The 19,083-nt window shown below is 36.9% G+C and overlaps 1 protein-coding gene across 2 annotated transcripts in view; it reads left to right on the top strand.

Moving 5' to 3' along the window:
• FAAH (fatty acid amide hydrolase) overlaps positions 1-19,083 on the top strand; it is an 811,281-nt gene that overhangs the window by 320,054 nt on the left and 472,144 nt on the right. For both annotated transcript variants that reach the window (XM_044085911.1, XM_044085912.1), the window contains exons 7-8: positions 3,494-3,618; positions 18,851-18,976. In XM_044085911.1, coding sequence (XP_043941846.1) covers positions 3,494-3,618; positions 18,851-18,976 — 251 coding nt within the window. The remainder of the gene's footprint in view (positions 1-3,493; positions 3,619-18,850; positions 18,977-19,083) is intronic.

A 19,083-nucleotide genomic window follows, 5' to 3' on the forward strand; every position in this document is an offset into this window, starting at 1 on the left:
TCAGCTAGCCATAATCCTCTGCTGACATCCTTGCCTGCTTTTCTTGACTAAACTAAGCTAACAAAAAGTAAAAAAATAAAACTACTGTGGTATGAAACTCTGAATGTCTACTTTGCGATTGCTGGAGAGTACACATTTAGTGACAACTGCTTACAGGCTATAGCATTTCAAATAATATCCCACCACTGCCATCAGTATGTGATGTTCCCACACTGGGCCAGTAATCAAAGAGCCTGAATGCTCACCACTAACACTGGAGAGGGATGTTCACAAATGGATACACACAATATTTCCAGATTCAGCTGTCTGCACCAAGTACAAATTCCCTTAAGAGCACACAGGGAACACTGTCAGCCTGGGGTCTGGATTTTTTTACATCTGTCTCTCTCTCCAGAACCCCAATAAGGCTCCCCATTAGCATGTCTATAGGGTTAAGCTCTCAGCTGAATGTCCAAGCCAAGTCCTCCAGCACCCTGTCTGTGCAACCAATGCTTTGTGTTTGTGCTCCAAGTAGCTGACACACACACACACACACACACACACACACACACACACACACACACACACACACACACACACACACATGCATACACACGCGCGCACACACACTGTGAGATTTGATGTTTCACACAACACACACCTGGGAAGTGCTGGCACATATTTACCTGCTGTGCCCACTTCTGCCCAGAGTATAAGGTAGTTATCACTGTCACCAGACACTCCACAATCAAGGTTGTTCAATTATACTGTGTGATATTAATACTCCTACAAAAGATAGTAGTTGACCAAGACTGCTAGGCCTTCAAGAGTGGTCCACACAGTGCCACCAAATAAATATAAGCACTTTCAAAGGTTAAATTATTTCTAAAAGGACCAGACACAGTAAAAGTTTTAAATATATTTAATAATAAATAATAAAAGGACATGAAAATACTGAATATATGTTTGCAGCAAACCACAGACTTCAAATTACATGAAGTATTAAAAATAATACTGATGGACAGACTCAGACAAATATAGAAAAATGGTAATAAACTAATATTGCTATACATTTTTGACTGATCTAAAGAAATAATTGTTCTCCAATAACTTACTTGGGCAAGGCAAGATGAACAATGAGCAGTGAGCAGTCTTTCTAGTGAGGGTCCCAAACAGAATATTCAATACTCAGAGATTACTGCCTGTAATATCTAAAAAAAATGTTGTTTCCAGTACTGGCAGAATGACCACATCTAGGCTCCTACCCTATACCCTTTTGAAGATGAGAGAGGAAAGGAATTTAGCATAGACATGTAAAAATGCATATCTAGAGCTTTTATAATGTTTATGGCAGGCCTAAGGCAAAGAAACAATCACAGCACTTCTGCTCTTTTTACTGAAGCAAATAAACAATGGCTTCTTCCAGATCTACTGTCTCCAGTCCTATTCATCAGAGTGAGATGTCATTTTAATGATTTAATAGCTCATTTACATTTCCCTTATTTTTCTTAAAGTAAGCTAGCTGGTTAACCTCTGCTCTTCCAGTGTTCTTGGTTACACTATATATGTTTCATCAGTTACCACTTGCATGTATATTTCCTTTCTGTCCAGCAGGACCTACTGTTGCAATATTTTTCAATACTAGCAGCTTTACAAATACATTTTGATATTCAGATGCCATACAGTTTTAATACATTTGTAACATAAGCATCTGTACAAGTCAGTTTGGTATTCAAATGCCATACAGTTTCAATACGTTTGTAAAACAAGCATCTTGTACACATCAGTTTGATATTCAAGGGATATCATTTTTTTACAAAACTCTAGCTAGCTATGTTGGCACTAGCTTATATCATCACAATGCCCATGAAGAAAAGCTCCATGGTTACATATCTAAAGATATTATGAAAATGTACAAAACATCTAATAAAGCAAACGTATTTATAACTTTATAAGAGAGACTTCTCAATATTTAAAACAATGAATTAACTGCACTATACAATACACATACATTAAAATTAACTTTTTTATGCTAAATTAATATAAAGACGCTTTTGGTGGTTGCACTGTACAATACAGATACTTTAAAGGATTTTTTTTATACAAAAAAGTTACCCAAGTGCAGATGGGGAGGTGAAGTGTCACTAGTTTTATATGCATGTGTGTGCATGGGCGTGCACACACGCACACACACACACACACACACACACACACACACACACACACACACACACACACACACACGTATACTTACACACAATGTGTATAGTATATAGATAGTTAAATTACTTCTGATTTACTTTTTCTAATGTTTTTAATGAAAAGGCTCATAACACATGCATGCTAAAGTAAATTCAGCTGTATTTCATGGTTACCATCATTGGTTACATTTCCTTTGTAGATTAGAAAATGCTCATGCACTCTACCTGTGTAAAGACTGACTCAAAAGTCAGTGGAAGATGTCTCTTCCTATTTGCACCTGTGTACCAGATATGCATCATCCTCTGGAAGGATGCCACAAGAAAAAATAAAAAACCTTCTTATAAATATTATAAGTGTGGCAAGCTGATAGGGTTGCCACCTGTCTCACTTCCTATAGAGTAGTCCTAATTTGGGCAGTTCTGTCCTGTGGGTGGGGGAGGCATGAAAATGGTAAATGTGTTGATACTTTAAATGAATTGCAAGAAAAATGTTTTCCATCTTTTCTCTAAATATCACAGACATCTTTGATACTACATTTAATTCTTCCTAATATATGAAGTAGTATAAACAACCAACATTTAAAGCTTAGGATTTCAATACTGTGATGCTACTTATGTAAGTTTGTCAGAAGAAGTGACATCTGCCTTTGAACCCTTGAGTAACCAGCTATCAATCAATGTAAGTTTACTTCCAATCTGCAGTAAAAACAGTGGAAAACAGTTCTACAGCTCTTTTGTCTTTTTTTTTTTTTTTTTTACGAAAGGATTAATTGCCCTTCTAATATTGTCAGCAGTACATGACAGGGTAATCAACAAGTTTCCCTCTGTCTGTGGTGTCTCATGCAGGTGGATATGAATTCCTCTGCAAAGAATGTAAGAAGCTAAGCTATAAATGAAAGTGAGTAGACTTTCACTTCCTTTGATTCAAGGAAATTAGTGTTTTGTGAAGTTTAAACAGGTTTCCAGTACCTACACAAAACATTGCTACTATGTAGGGAGAAAAACAACCTAAGGTTTGAGTTAAACGGTAGGAGAAGGTGGAGTTTTTCTTTAAGCATGAGCTGTATCTTTATTTTTTCTTGTTAGATTGAAACGAAACATAGCTTCCTTTAATTATCTGTATGGTGAAGAATAAAGAAAGTTTACTGTATAATGCTTTTTAAATGGTTTCTTTGGGCTGTTTTTCACTGTGAATGGTTTTGTTATACCATTTTGTTTTGTGAACTTAATGCCAATTTTTATGGCAATAATTTGCTCTTCCTGACTGTCCTGATAATGTTTATGTGATTGTGTATCATGATGATTTCTTTCAGTTTTACCTTCGATAGGCCCCATGGCACTGGATGTTGACAGCCTTGCTCTCTGCATGAAAGCACTCTTGTGTGAGGAGTTGTTCCAGTTAGACCCTGAAATTCCACCCATGCCATTCAACAGTCAGGTATTTATTTCTTTATAGCCTTCAAAAATGGATTCCTGATGTACTTTGGCATTAACAATGTTGACACATCACATGTGGTAAGAAATCTCTTAATTAAAATAAAACAGTAGCCTTTTGTCTTTTACAACTCTATAAAGCCTAAGTAAAATAAATATATCTATGATGAATGCGCTGGTGCATTTTATCGTATTTATTGTTGCTTTATATTCTTCTTCACTGTCTCTAGTTCTAGCTTTCTTACATTACCATTGACAAAAATCTGCAGACTGTTAATTCCTTTCCACTGTTATCGTAGATCTGATTGATTTCTAATAGATGGTAGTGATATCTAATGAGAGTTGATACTTTAGGTGCTTAAAGGAGAACTGTACTCACAGACTGAAAGAAAAATGTTTATTTCATCATGTCTTGATATTTCCTACATTTTAACACCACTTTTGGACTCTATATAGTTTTTTTTTTATATTTTTAAATGTAATTCCAGAGTTTGCCCTCATGGGATCCAGTATCTGGATTTTTCAGTCTACCTGTAGGTACACTTGCAGTGTTTGGCTTTAAAATATTAGATCATAGCCCCTAAGCTCCTGCCAGTGCATTGACTTTGCATGTGTTTTCATGTATACCCTGCTTTCTTTTAGTCAGTCAGGTTTAATTACCATTTCTTAATTTTCAATGACTACTTAAAAACAAACTGGGGTAATCACATAGAGCAGTATTCTCAGTGCCTGCTTCTTCTTTTTCTTCCTAAAGTGACAAGTTTTTATTCCTTTATTATGTCTGAGCTGTAGCCCTTAAACTCATCTCCCCTTCCCCTAAACATATCAAAGTGGCAAATTTGAAGTGTTTGCTGCTGTGATTGATAGGTCACAGCAGGAGACAAAGTTCATCTGCTGAGAATACTGTTCTGTGTGATCATCTCTGTTTGTCTTTTAAGTAGCCACTGAAAAGCAAGACACGGTAATTAAACCTGACTAACTAAAAGAAAGTAGGGTATATGTGAAAACACCTGTAAAGTCAATGTATTCGCAGGAGCTTATTGCAATATTGCAGCTATAATCATATGTTCATTTCTCAAGACACAGCACCATAGTAGTGCTGTACTGAAAGCAAATATGCTTCCATTTCATCTCCAAGTTTGGTCTGCACTTGCAACATCTGTGTATAAAGTATGCAGGAGCATCTGCCTAACAGCTGTATGACGGTTCTTATAGTGAGTGCCACTTAATGTGGAATAAAATTGCCAAAACCACTTTCAGTGCTAATAGACTTGGCAGTTTGTACTTTTTCTCACAGTTGTACTACAAAGGAGTTGATATATTTAATTTTAGGTCTGTAGGTGTGTTCTCCCTCATGGGGGTGCAGCCTTTGCAAAAAAGACATACTCTTAGACTCACTGGAAGTGCTGCTCAATGATTTTTACTTCACATAAATGGCAATTGATGTCATTATCTTTGGTAACTTGACAAGACTTTAATAACCATTGCTCTGCCTATGTAAAATAAAACACTAAGAACATGCAGCAAAACTTTATTTGTCCCTTAATTATTTCACATTCTACACTTAACTAGCCTACCCATTGCCTGTCAGCCATGGAGTCCAAATCATGGGATTCTTTTGACCCCCTCCATAATATTCCTTCAAAAAATTCACTGAAAGCCTTCTTACTGACCCCCAAAAAAGCACTTGACTGTGAAAATATCTGCCCATCGCATGTACAACCCCCAGCCCCGCCAAATACACATTCACTATGGTATTCTTTCATTTAGTTCAGACAACTTATCTCCCGTAACTTGGTGCACATTTTTATTAACCTAAAAAGGATAACGTCTGTTAAGTCATTTAAAGAATTTTCATAACTCATTCAGGCCTAACATTAGTGGAATTTCACACTCCCTCTCACCTTCAGACTTCATGCCAGGATAACTTTTGCCTGAACTAAATCCCTGACAATGCAGTTTTGCAACCTACTTGTAAACAAACGTACATATCTTAAGAACTGAAAAAGTTACAAAGAAAGTTAAAATATGAAAGTTGTTTTGCATACACTTGTTTTCATAAAGTTATATTTATATGTCAGCCAGACAAAATGGTGATTTTATATTGAACAAGTAATTTATAATTATTAAAACAGCTGTTAGACCCTCAACTATCAGTGTGACATTTCTTCGTGCTGATGTGCTACTTCCTGAAAACTTTGCCAATGTACTTGGTGAGACCAGTCATCTACAACCAAGAATCCCCCCAGTGGAAAATAACATTTAAAGTATGGTTATTATTCAGCTCATAATCATAAGCTACTCTTGTACTCTCTATTTATTGCATCTAGTTATCTAACAATGTGCACACTGCATGAGGGCTCCAGTCCCTCCCACTAAAAGTAAATCAATGTTATTTTTATTTCACCCAATAATTACTTAACTAACAATATTATATCCTGCAAATAAACACAAGGAAAACATATTGCTTAAGTACCATATTTCTAATAGTAACACCTTATACTAGGTGGAAAGTCTAAAAAACCAAAAAATACATTTATGTTATAGACCCTAAAGAAAATACTTGTGGACAATCAGTTTCTTAACTTAAATCAACTTACATCAAGCTTACTAAGAGAGTTTACCTCAATATACTGGCTGTCATAATTTAATGTGCTGCTGTTTTCTTTACCATCAGAAAGATTGGTGCAAAATACACTTTGCTTGTGGTAGATGAATCTCTATAATATTGCCTTAATAAGCTCACCTTACTTTTAAATGCAGCTCCACTGATTGTTTCTCTTGAGAATACAATACTCTGTATGTGGGACCCACTCCATTCCACCCTTGCTCTGCATGGGCTGCACTACACTTCCTACTGTACCCCCATTCCCAAGCACCCCCACTATACCTTAATTTATACTTCCCAACCCATGCTCACCTGTCACAATTAGCCATTACTCTAGCAACACCTTCCCCATCTTACATCAGTTTTAAGACCTCTACCCTAATACACTTGCAGTCTTCAATAATACACATTAACCACCCTAAACATACACTACACATAATCTAGCAATCTTACACTACAACAAACACTTCTCTCATTATCATGAAGTACATGACATAGCTTATATTCCTTTTAAGACCAAAACTTTCTTTTGCAATCATCATAACACTACTTACCCTAATACACTTGCAGTCTTCAATAATACACTTTAACCACCATAAAGATATGCTACACATAACCTAGCAATCCTGCGCGTGCACACACACACACACACACACACACACACACACACACACACACACACACACACACACACACACACACACACACAAAACTTCTTCCTCATAAAATTTTAAATTTCCTGGTAAATTCCTGAATATTAGTCAGTCAATAATGACAGACATTCATGTTTCATATTTGTTGTTGTTCAGAAAATGATTGCTGATGGAAAACCTGTTGTTCTGTTAACTTTTTAAGTGAATTATACAAATATTTCACATTGTATCTAATTATAGGCCTTCATCCCCTATTAGTTTTAGCACTATACAGAATTCTTGAGCAATGAAATTTAGAAGTATGTATATAGTAAAGAAGCTACAGCGTTTAATAAAAAAAACCCCCAAACAGCTTAGAAACATATCAGGATCCACACTAAATAATCTTTTTTTAAATCATTCTGGAGAACGTCTAAATGTGTTTAGCAGCATTTCAGTGCCTGGTACTGCTGTGTGTGAATCACATTCAGCCACACACTATTCTTGTTTTATTCATTGTATTAAAATAGGGTTGTATTGGGTGTCCCATAAACATACTTTGCTAGCCAGGCACTGCATTTTCCGCTTCACTCTAGTTAGTGTATTAGACTCCACCACTAAACTTTCAGTACTGGGGACAACCTCTTTTATGGGCAGTTCACTGTAGTGCACTCAGATAGCCTGATTCACAAATCCTGTCCAAATTCCTGATACATTGAGACATCTGTGTAACATGATTGTGTTTTGCATGGCACCCAGTGATCATTTCAATCAGTGTGCATCTCTTTCAAGACATATAGTTGTAAGTGAGGGCATCCATCTGAGCCAATTGTCAGGGTAGCTTTTACTTTCCATGTGTAGCATTTTGGAAGAGTTATTTCCAGAATCACTGAGTTGAAATCTGGGGAATTATACCCATGATTATGAAGTGTAATTTCCAGTCAGTTTGTGCATAAGCAAAATAAAAACAGATTTTAAATATGTAACACTGAAGAAAACTATATTTTACAAGTAGTAAGTGTGACAGGCAGAGGGAATAGTGTCATTGTCCTCACCACTGCACTCCATTTATATGTAATATGGGGCATTAAATTTAGACATCTGGCACCAAATAATATGAACAGTCAACTGGCTTTAAGAGTAGACAATAAATGTGCACTGCTGTCACGGGTAGTATCCCAAAATGTGCTATAGCAAATACGTTTGACACTGGCCACCTACTGAGCAGAATTAGCAAAACCAATCTGGGATAGCAAGAATGCAATTACTGCTTCTCTTAAAATAAACCAACCATTATGTTTGTATATTAGTAATAGCTCTCAGTAGTCACTCTTCAAAAGACAGGTGTCAAAAGTTGAAATGTTGCCATGCCTACACACATTGTCTAATACTAATAAATGAAACCACTGCCGCTAATACTTGTAGATTAAACCATGGGAGGTCATAGTCCCAAAACTGCACCATTCCTGAGGTTGCAAAACACACAAAAACTTTTTTTTGTCTGGGGGCAAGCCCCCCCATACTCATGAATGTGAGGGCAAGCCACCACACCCCTGATCTCTAAATATGCCTACTCCAAAGTCACTCAAACTTGGAAAAGAGGGAAAAGGTAGAAAACAAAGTTAAACCCCATATTCTCTGTATCCATATTTCAGTCAATGCATGACCTAGGCAGTCATAATCCAGGGAAATGTCAACCACAGAAAGTTTATGGCCTTCCTGTTTTGGTATTCTGAGACTCAATAATTTGGACTGTGATGACCTCTCAACTGTCTCTGTTTTGAAGGAACATTCCTATTTTCAGGCCTGATTAAGTTTGCTCTATTTTTGGAGGTTTGCCCCTTTTCTGATTTACTCCTTTGAGTCCCCTTCATCCCATGTGATTTTTGAAGTTGTGTAGTATACAGAAAACCATATACATGACCAACATACTAGTGGGAACAATAATTAGAAGAAATACAACACATATCTTCCAACTCCCTTTTTCTGTAGCGAAAATAAATAACCTTGTATGGTAGCATTTTGGCGTATAGTTAAAGTCTACAAATTTTATATTGTCTCTTTAATAATGTACTTATATTTTTCCATAATTTTTGTCAGTCTCTGATTTTTAAATGCGTTTCTGTGTAGTATCCTTCATTTCTACTGGGAAGTGGGGAGAGATCTGCACTATCTGGTATTCAAATTGTATGTTAATTAAATGTCCAGATTTTTACCTGGATGTTCATATTTGTTCCTATTTTCAATGTCTTCAGGTTGAGGGGTATGTGTGACAATGAACTGTGCTCTGTATGCTGGTGATAGCTGAAGTTATGGAAAAAGAATGCATATCTTCTGCCCTCTAGAGGAAAGGAGGTGTATGGGCAGAGTTGTTTGTTTTCACAGGCAACAGTACTGCAATTAAGTTGCATGTTTGCCACCAGTATTTCTGTTCTGAAAGAAGGAATATACCTAGGTAGATGGAAAGTATGGATAAGGTTTCTAAGAGTAAAATGAGTGAAAAACCACTAGCAAGATATTTTCTGGCTCAGCTGTTCATAGAATGAAGATCTGAGAAACTGTTGTTCTGCTGCAAAAGATCTGACAGAGTTTTTTGCAGGAAACAATTTTGCAGTTCTCTATGGTGTCTTCCTGTACAAATTGCTCTGTTAATTATAATGACATGCTACATAACCCTTCTGTGTTTGCACAGTGGGACTTTACTCCTACACCTCCTTACCTTATTATGTTAATTCTGAGGGTTATTCTAAATCAGAAACTAATACTTGAAAGGAAATTGGAAATTCCCCTACATTACAGAAGCTGTGTGTAATATTGGATGAAGTGTCTATGATGGAAACTAAGAGTGTGCGAAGCAAAATGGCTACTATGGTTGTTTTTCACAGGAAAATCAAGAAGAATTACAAGGACCAGATAGAATTAACTTGGCCATTAGGTACCTCAAAAAGATGATGAGTAATTAATGGTCACATACAGACAAAGTGGTTGAATTCGCTATTGACAGTTTGTGTAAAAAAAGCTTAAACTAAAACAAATGTGAAACATTCTAAAGTTAATGTTCATGTTAATATTCAAAGGTTTTCTTTATCTATGATTGGAAGAAACTATTTACATTTCTGGAGTGAACTTCATTAACCAAAGGGTTGATATAAAAAAAAATAGTTAAACTGCATAAATAATGAAAAACTGTTTCACTTTTGTCTCTCAGTGAGCGGAATCTTGAAGATGGAAAATCATCAGACCATTACAAGGAAAACAAATGACTACAGAAAATAGTGAGCAAATAGGAATAACAAACTGCATGCAAAATAATTAATGCTTGAGCAAAACAAAACTCAAGCAGGAAAGCTTTGAGCAGCTGAAGGGAAACCTATTTTATGTTATATATGCATATATACAAATATTTCAAGCACAGGCATTAATGCCCTTCTAGCCTGCCAATATACCAAAACAGTTGTTCCCATAATAGGTTCATAGGTTGGTACTAGGCTATTGGCCCTAGGGCCTATACAAGCCTAGCCATAACAATTCCCTAGCTATTTCTTCCCACATTATTTACTTCCGTGGGCCCCTGTCTAGCAGAGCGACTGACATGATCCCCGGGCTGAATTTCCTATCTCCCATCCAATCATCAAGGTTCCCTTTGAAGAGGGCCAATGAGACACTCTGCTTGACATGTATGGGCAGTCTATTCCAGAGTCTGGGGAGTCTCTGGGTCAGGAACCTATCCCTCCAGCATGTTTTGTTCATTGTGATGACAAGGTTTAGATCTCTGAAGCGTGAGTCGCTGAGGGATTGGGATTTCTTTAAGTGTAGCATGTCCAACAGCTCTGGGTTTGACATGGCCTTGTATGTTAAGCAGAAATTGCCTCTGAGTAGACGATATGCGACAGAGTATAGGTGGAGTTTTTTTAGACGGTCAGCATAGGGCATCTGCTTTAAGTCAGTGATTCTTTTAGTGAGGTATTTCTGCGGCCTTTCCAGTTGTTGCAGATGTCTTGAGAGGTACATACCAAATGGGGCATTGTATTCTATAATTGGTCTAATGAGGGATGAGTACAGTGGGACAATGACCTCCTTTTTTCTGGATGAAAAGCCCTTAGTGATGAGGTGTGCCACATAGAAGGATTTCCTGACTGTTGTGGCAATGTGGTTATCGAAGGTGAGACCACTGTTCACCTGTGTCCCTAAGTCTCTTATCACACTTTCGGTGTTTAGTGTACTGCCACCTATGTGGTAATTCATGGGTAATAAGTGTCCAGGCTGTTCTTTAAATATGTAAACTAGTGCTTGCTTTAATGTAGTTTGATAGGCTGTTCCATGCATCAGCTGCTCTCTCAGAGAACCAATTAGTACACTTCTTATTCCTATAGAATCTTCTATATAGGTTGTCTGATGATTCTCTGTTACTTTTTGATAACCCCAAACATTCCCAGAGGTAGTTGTCTCTAAATGCCCTATATACCTGAATAACATCTTATCTTAAATATCTATTGTGAGAAACTGTACAAGTTCAGATATTTTAGTCTTTCATCATAACTTAAATTTTCACATCCACGGATGCCCTTGGTATATTTCTGATGTACTCTTTCCAGTTTACTCATGCATGTTTTCTTATAAGGTTTCTATATTGTTATTCCATGCCCAAGTTTGGGCCTAATGTAATTAATAAACAATGAGTTCATCATTTCTGATTTCCTAGACTTTATAAATTTTTTTTTTACAACCTGTAGTGCTGTAACTATTATTAGCTAGTTGCTTAGTATGATTACAAAAACTCAAAGCAGGATCTACCCATATACCCAGGTCTTTAAATTAATCTATAGTTTTAATTATTGTATCTTATGTATCTATAAAATGGTTTCCTATTATGCTCAATATCTTTATATACATTTTCTACACATTTTTCTTTATATTATCTCACACTGTGCTAAATTTGTTTGTCCAGCTTGTTTATTTCAGTTTTTAAAGTTGTAGTTTGATCTCTTTTCCATTTCTTATATTTTTGTTTCTCACCTTAATCAGGTATCTTGTTCTTATGGAAATATACTCCCCTGACATAGTATGCCTAGATCTTGATGTTAAACATTTTTGATCTTTTGCATTTAAACAATTTTTCTTTCAAAACTTTCCACATTACTTTTGCAGTTTTTCCACTGAACGCATCACTCCAGTTAGTTTTACAAAGTGACTGTTTTGCGTCCATGCAATCTGTAATTAGTCTTCTGTGCATTGGATTAGATTTCAGTTTGGCAGAATTATGTAGCAACAAATCAACCTTTATAACCCCATGATCACAGCACATCATTGGCAGTAAAACTTGACATGACGTTAAAATAATTTCTTTAGAAACACAAACAATGCCTAGTATGCTATGTTCCCTGGTAGATTTTTTTTTTTTTTTTTACAGTCTGAAGCAGTTGTTGGTCCTGAACTTACATTGTGAATAATTTCCTTACTAATGCTGTTGAATAAATGTTATTCCAGTCTGTTTCTAGTAAATGTAAGTCCCTAACCACTATTATTCTTCCCTGTTGTATTTCATGTAAGATATGTATGAATTCCTCTGGGTTATCAGCATTTAAGTTTGGTGGTTTGTATACTCCAACAATTGTTATATCTTCCAGGGTTGTCTTTATTGTCATGGTTACACACTCTGTAGTAGTGGTGTTATCACTGAACATGTAATAATCACAGGTCTCATAACTATTTTATTGCTTGTCATAACACCGCCACCTGATTGCCTATTATAGTAAAAACATTTATACCCTGACAGAACTGGTTTCCAATCATTGTTCCTTAACCATGTTTTCACAAACAATAATATCAGTCTTGTGGGAACATAAATTTTCTAGTAAAAAAAATTATTATTAATACTCCTAGCATTAACAACCATTAGAGATACACCAAATTTTGCTGTGAACTGTTAAATTTTTGACTTGACAAAAATCCTGCCTTGTGTTTGTCAAATATTGCAAAATATCTGCTGCAATTTCTTGTCTCTGATCTTGTCAAGTGGGCCATCGTGTCTGAACACATGTCCCCAGAATTAGGCTTGGATGCTCTGTACATTTCCAGTTTTTAAAATGGGACATTTTTTATGTAGGTATTTACCCAAAAAATCTTTTCATTCATGGTGACCTGACTGTCCTTTCTATATGTGATTTGTGAAAAATATGGCCTAATACCTGTACAAGCTATGCTAAGAGGGCTGCAAATTCTGTACTAACAGTCAGAGAGTCCTTGTGGATGAGATCATTTGTACTGACTTGAATAAAAGCAGATCCGTACTTCTTACATTAAGGCATTCTAAGGCTTGTTTCAAATCCTCTATTTTTACTCTTGGCAAACATAACACAATTTGATATTCATTATCTTCTCTGATAAAATGTAAGCGTCAGTTTCTCTAATAATTGAATCTTCAATTACAAGTATATCTTTTCTGACCTGATCTGAATAATCTTCATTTTCTAATTCAATAATATCTGCTCTATCAGTTGTTACAAAGAAATGATCTTCATCACCATTAGTCTTATTAATCCCACTGTTTTCATTGTGTATTGCATTTGCAAGCATACAATTCTCATCCAGCTGGTTTTGGGCATCCATAGCTTGAGCCATATTGTCAACGACTGTCTTTCTCATCTTTCTTTCTTACAGTAATGTTCTTCAATCCTTTCACATTCACAACTACCCCTTGCCTCTTTTTTTCTACCTTCTCTTTTGCAAAAATGCTGCCTTTTTCTGTAGGCTGAAGACTTTCTGATAGAAAATGAGATCATTCACTGTGCTCTGTGTGTTACATAACAAAGCAGTGTCTTTTTATGTATTCTCTTTATTTTGCACACATGTATTGGTTTCTTTTTCATCCTTGTTATTTTTTTGTGAACATCTTCCTTTCTTTCTTTTCTTTATTTCCTTCTGAATGCTCTGAATCCTCAGATCGTTGAGTACTCGTATCCAGAATCCCAAGGTTTTCAGGGGCATTGTCTTATTTCATAGGGGTAGTGATGTTTATAGACAGTAGACACATTTTTTCCTAAATGTGTTATATTTGCTCTTTGCCTAACATTATTTATCTCACCAGTCCAGTCTCTAATATATGTAACAACATTTCTTTAAGCTGTTCCAATTGCACAAGTGCAGTCATCATCAGTAAGTCTAGATTTACTACTAATAATGGTAAGCAAATCATCCAACTTTTGACACGAGGAACACAGATCTTCAGTGTTAAATATAATTTATTAAACTGTACAAGGTATTTGTGCTTTAGCAGATCATTTATGGCATACTCATTTAAGGAATCCATATTCAGCTGCAAATGAATAATAAATTCTAAACTAAAAAGAATAATCAAAATCAGTTACCACAGTTTTCAGAGAAACCTTAAATCAACTTCTGTGAGAAAACTCACACAAATAATATACAACTAAATATTAAATTAAGTACAGTGAAGTTGTTGCTCTGGCTATACAAGTTCTGAAAGTTGGACAAAAGTTGGAATTCCTTTACATCTCGCACATTTTTTTCACAGTAAAGATCGGTAAATCACACACCAAGACAGGATTGTTTAGCTAAGCTATGGATTGTCCTCTTTGCAGTCTGTGTGACTTTATAGCTGACTAGGTCCCTTAGGATGCCTAGAGTTTGATGTCTAAAACCTATCCCTTTTTAACCACCAACAGTGAAAATTAAAAGTAAAACAGCAAAATATAAATCAAAGTAAATCTTCTTGTCTACAAGCTATTCCTTCCTTCCTACAAACAGTGAAAAGCAGTGGTAAAAAATATAAATTCAAATAAAAACGTATCTTACCAAGCTACTGCACAGTCAGTGACAAACCAGTACAGGATTGTTTAGATAAACTCAGAATTGGATTCTATCACATCATATTATATCATGTCATGTTATTTTTCTTTAACTTGTCAACAGTATATTCATAGATTCATAGGTAAGTAGTAGGCTATCTGCCCCTGTAGGCCATTTTAAGCCTAGCTAATTCTCCTTTCAAAGGTGAGAATCAAACCCTGTACCTTGTGTGTGTAAGGTAAACATCTGAATCTATATTAAAGTACATAAAAACACAGTCACATATATATATATATATATATATATATATATATATATATATATATATATATATATATATATATATATATATATAAGTTCATAGGAGATTACTAGGCTAATGGCTTAAGGGCACTTACAAGCCTAGGCAATGGAACCCAATTTTACCCAATCTATGGCCCCTAGGAGCAAAAGGATGGCATGGATTTATGCCTATGCATTGAGTATCTTACAGATTGCCCCATCCATAAGGGACATAAGCACTACCTCATTTGTGAATTTGGGATTCCCTATCCATTGATCCAAATTGTGTTTGAAGAGGGAGAGGGAAGGGCTGTGCCTAATGTGAATAGGAAGCCTGTTCCAAAGAAGAGGCAATCTCTGAGACACATATATGTCTCTCCAGCATGTTTTGTTTGTGTCGCTGACTAAGTTTAGATCCCTAGATCAGGTGACCTTTTTGCTGTTTGACTTGTCAGTGTGTGGCATCTCCATCAGTGCTGGATTTTTGAGTGCCTTGTATGTTAATAATCCATAGGAGACAGAATAAAGGAATAGGGCTTTTAGTCTATCTGCATAGTTTATGTTGTTTACTCCTTGTATTTTCTTTGTGAGGAACCTATGAGTTCACTCCAGCTGCTGTAAATGCCTAGTCAAGTACATGCCAAATGATGCACTGTACTCGATTATTGGTTGAATGTGGGTTGAATACAGTGGGACTGTAATTTCCTTGGATCTGGACGCCATACCTTTACTTATAAGGTGTGCCACAGAAAAGGATTTCCTCACCACTGAAGACACATAGCGGTCAAAGTTCAGGCTACTGTCTATCTATGTACCTAGATCTCTCACCTCTGAGTCCACACTAAGGGGGTGCTATTGATGTTGTAATTTTGCAGGGGTATTTGACTTCCCAAAGAGTAAGATAATGTATTTTTTACATTTAATTTTAGGCCTTGGTTCTGGCACCAATCATTTGTCTGATCTAGACCCTCCTGGAGGATATCTACATCACTGGGTGATTCAGTGATTGCCCCCAACTTGCAGTCATCAGCAAATTTTGTTATCCACAGGACTTCCACATTTGCCTTGACTTCTGAGAAGTATAGTCCCAGTAATGAACCCTGTTCCACACCACTAGTAAATGGCCCCTTGCTTGTATCTGGATTCATCCACTGTGTCCTGTCCATGAGACAGTTGGCCATGCATCTGTTGACCTAGGGATTTATGCCCAGTTTTGTGAGTTTATTTATAAGTGAGTGTAGAATTGTGTCAAATGTCTTGGTCAGGTTGAGGTAGGTGGTATGTACTGTTTTACCCTCATCCATGGCCTTAGTGACTTTCTCAAAGAAATCCACCAGATTCAGAAGGCATGACCTGCTCTTGACAAAGCCAAATTGAAATGGGTCCCATGTTTGGAGTTCTCCAATGTCATTATTTATCCGGTCCATGATTATTCTTTCCATGGCTTACATAAAAGACTAGTCAAACTTATGGGTCTGTAATTTCCTGGGTTAGTATATGGACCCCATTTATGCAGAGGGATGACTGTTGCTGTCCTCCACTCTGTCGGGATAAAGCCAGTACAGAGGTTGTGGTTAAACAGAGATCCAAATGGGCCTGATAAGTCCTGATTTAAGCTGTTTAAGAGGTGACCTGGTATATTTGTTAGGCCCCAATGAAGCTGAATTTTTAGCTTTAGAGAGTGCATTGACAATTTGTCCTTTGGTGATAATTGGTGGTAGAGTGGGGGAGAGTATTTTTGGTGGGAAAAGTGGGGGTGATGGGGAGGTGAAATTTGAGATGAATTTGTCAGCTAGCAGATTGCTATATCTTCTGGCTAAGTATAGGTGATGCCATCTACAACTAATTCCACACATTGTTTGGTGTTGCCGTTAAGACTGCGAACATAACTGAAAAATGCCTTATGGATATCCTTAACTTTGGAGGCTATTTTTACCTCAAAGTCTGCTTTCAAAGACTTGACTAGTACCCTGATTCACTTGTTTAGACTACTGAGGGACTTATTTCTCTGTTGTACACATTCCCTCTTACTTCTTAATAGCATTTTTTTTCTTTTGTTGTACAACCTATTAATACTAGGGGTCCACCAGCGTGGCTTGTTTTTGTGGTTTGACCTGGGTTTATTTCAGTCTGGTACTGACATTTTTATGCAGTTGTTGATATGGTCATACAGGGCTTATGTGTATGCCTTTGCATAGGTTTCTATATTTTCTGGATTTGGGGGACCTTGAAAACTAGATATGCCATCTCTTAATAGGGGTAATTTACTTAGCAAAGTTCTTAAAGTTTTGGGGATTAGGTGGGGGGACTAGTTTCACCTTTACTTCAAGGGAGACTGCTTTGTGATCTGGTCTTACTAGTGAAGATATAACAGTGAGGGGGGTGCAGCAGTCTCCCATATATGTGAGTACCAGATATAAGATAAATAGTGGGAAGACTAGCTGTTCCAGGCATTTGAATTTACAAAGTCAAGAAATCTTTGGGCATGCTTGTTAGTGGTCTTGTATGACTCCCATTTAATGGCAGGGATAGCTAAAGTCAGCCATGAATATAGTATTGGGTTGGATGGTAAGTGATTCTAGTAAGTTCAGGTATGATGTACAGATTTCCTAGTTCATAATGAGAGACCTGTAGCTAGCAAGAATATGGTAATGGATTTTTCCCATAGTTAGTTGGGAATGGAGTATCTCAAACATGTCATATTGTTTGACCAACCTTGAGATGCTTATCCTTTATGTAGATACATACACCTCCATCTTTAGCTCTTTCATGTTTAGTGGGTGGTTGAACTGTATGAAAGGCATTATAGCCATGCACTGCAGGAGTGCTTTCCATGGCTTTAAGCCATGTTTCATTAACTGCACAGATGTCATCATTCTCCAGGTTGAGAAGAACTTCCAGGGAGTGCAGTTTCTTGGTGAGGCTCCTAGTATTGAGTAATAACACCTTTACCTTCTCCTGATTACCTTGTCTTATGTTGGAAGGTTTATCTGTTTGGCATTACCTAAAAAGACACTGTAGGAATGGATAATGTTTTGGCCAGTATCCAAAAGCCTGAAGGTGACAGGTGAAGACCATCCCTGGCAAAACAGTACAGGCTATCAACCAGGTCCTCCCAGGCTGACAAGTATTGGACCCCTTTGGAATAACACCAGTAATGTAGCCAATTGTTAAAGTCAACCATTTTCTGCTAGTATTATGGCATCAACCTTGGAGAAGGTAGAATGCTGCTCAATTCTTGGCTTATACCTGCCTGTGACACATATTCTGTGAACTCAATCATGTCTCTGTTCATATAGTCCAAGGAGGTACATCTCAGGTCATTCCATCCATGTGAACTATGACTGAGTCATAAATACTTAGGGGCAAGTGACCTGAGTGCTTGTGTGATCTGGTGAATCCTGGCCTCTGACAGATGACTAACTTTAACCTTCCCCTTATTCAGTCTGGTAAGACGGACATCATTGTGTCTCACAATGGAGTTTCCTATGACCAGAATATTGGGTAGCAGAGTGTTTTGTCATATGTCCTTGGTAGTTGAGGCATAATGAGATATGGCTTTCTTTGTTGCAATGGGAATTGTGTTGTCTGTGTACATGCTGAGGTTCTGAGGACTGCGCCCGAGAGGTATTTGAGGTTTAGGTAAGTTAAATGTGAGCACCTCCACTTATGTGGGTTTATGTGTGTTGTCCTTTTGGGTGCAGTGAGTGATGTGTGTGAGTCATTGACAATCTGTTTGTTGCTTTTTCTGTCTGTATGTGAGAGTCTAGCCTCCAATGTCAATGTGTAACTACATCTCACACACATATGTATATATATTTGCATTTTCATCTTTTCTCTTTGAAGTTCTGTGCCAGACGCCCACTTCATTTCTTTATTCAACCCTCTTTTTCTTTTTTTTCCAGGTATATAACAGTACTAACCCACTGAGAATAGGATATTTTGAGTGTGATGGCCATATGCAGGCACTACCCAGTATGAGACGAGCTGTGAGGGAAACAATACAACTGTTACAGGAAGCAGGACACACTGTAAGTGCTATCATCTGAAATGCAACAATATTTCTAGATCAGTCCTTAAATGTTATGTAGCTTGTTTAAGGCTAATACTATGTTATGGCAAGCCTAGAGTTCTTATT

The sequence above is a fragment of the Protopterus annectens genome, chromosome 10.part0 (assembly GCF_019279795.1).
Source record: "Protopterus annectens isolate FY-2018-M chromosome 10.part0, PAN1.0, whole genome shotgun sequence".
NCBI classification, from domain to species: Eukaryota; Metazoa; Chordata; order Ceratodontiformes; family Protopteridae; genus Protopterus; species Protopterus annectens.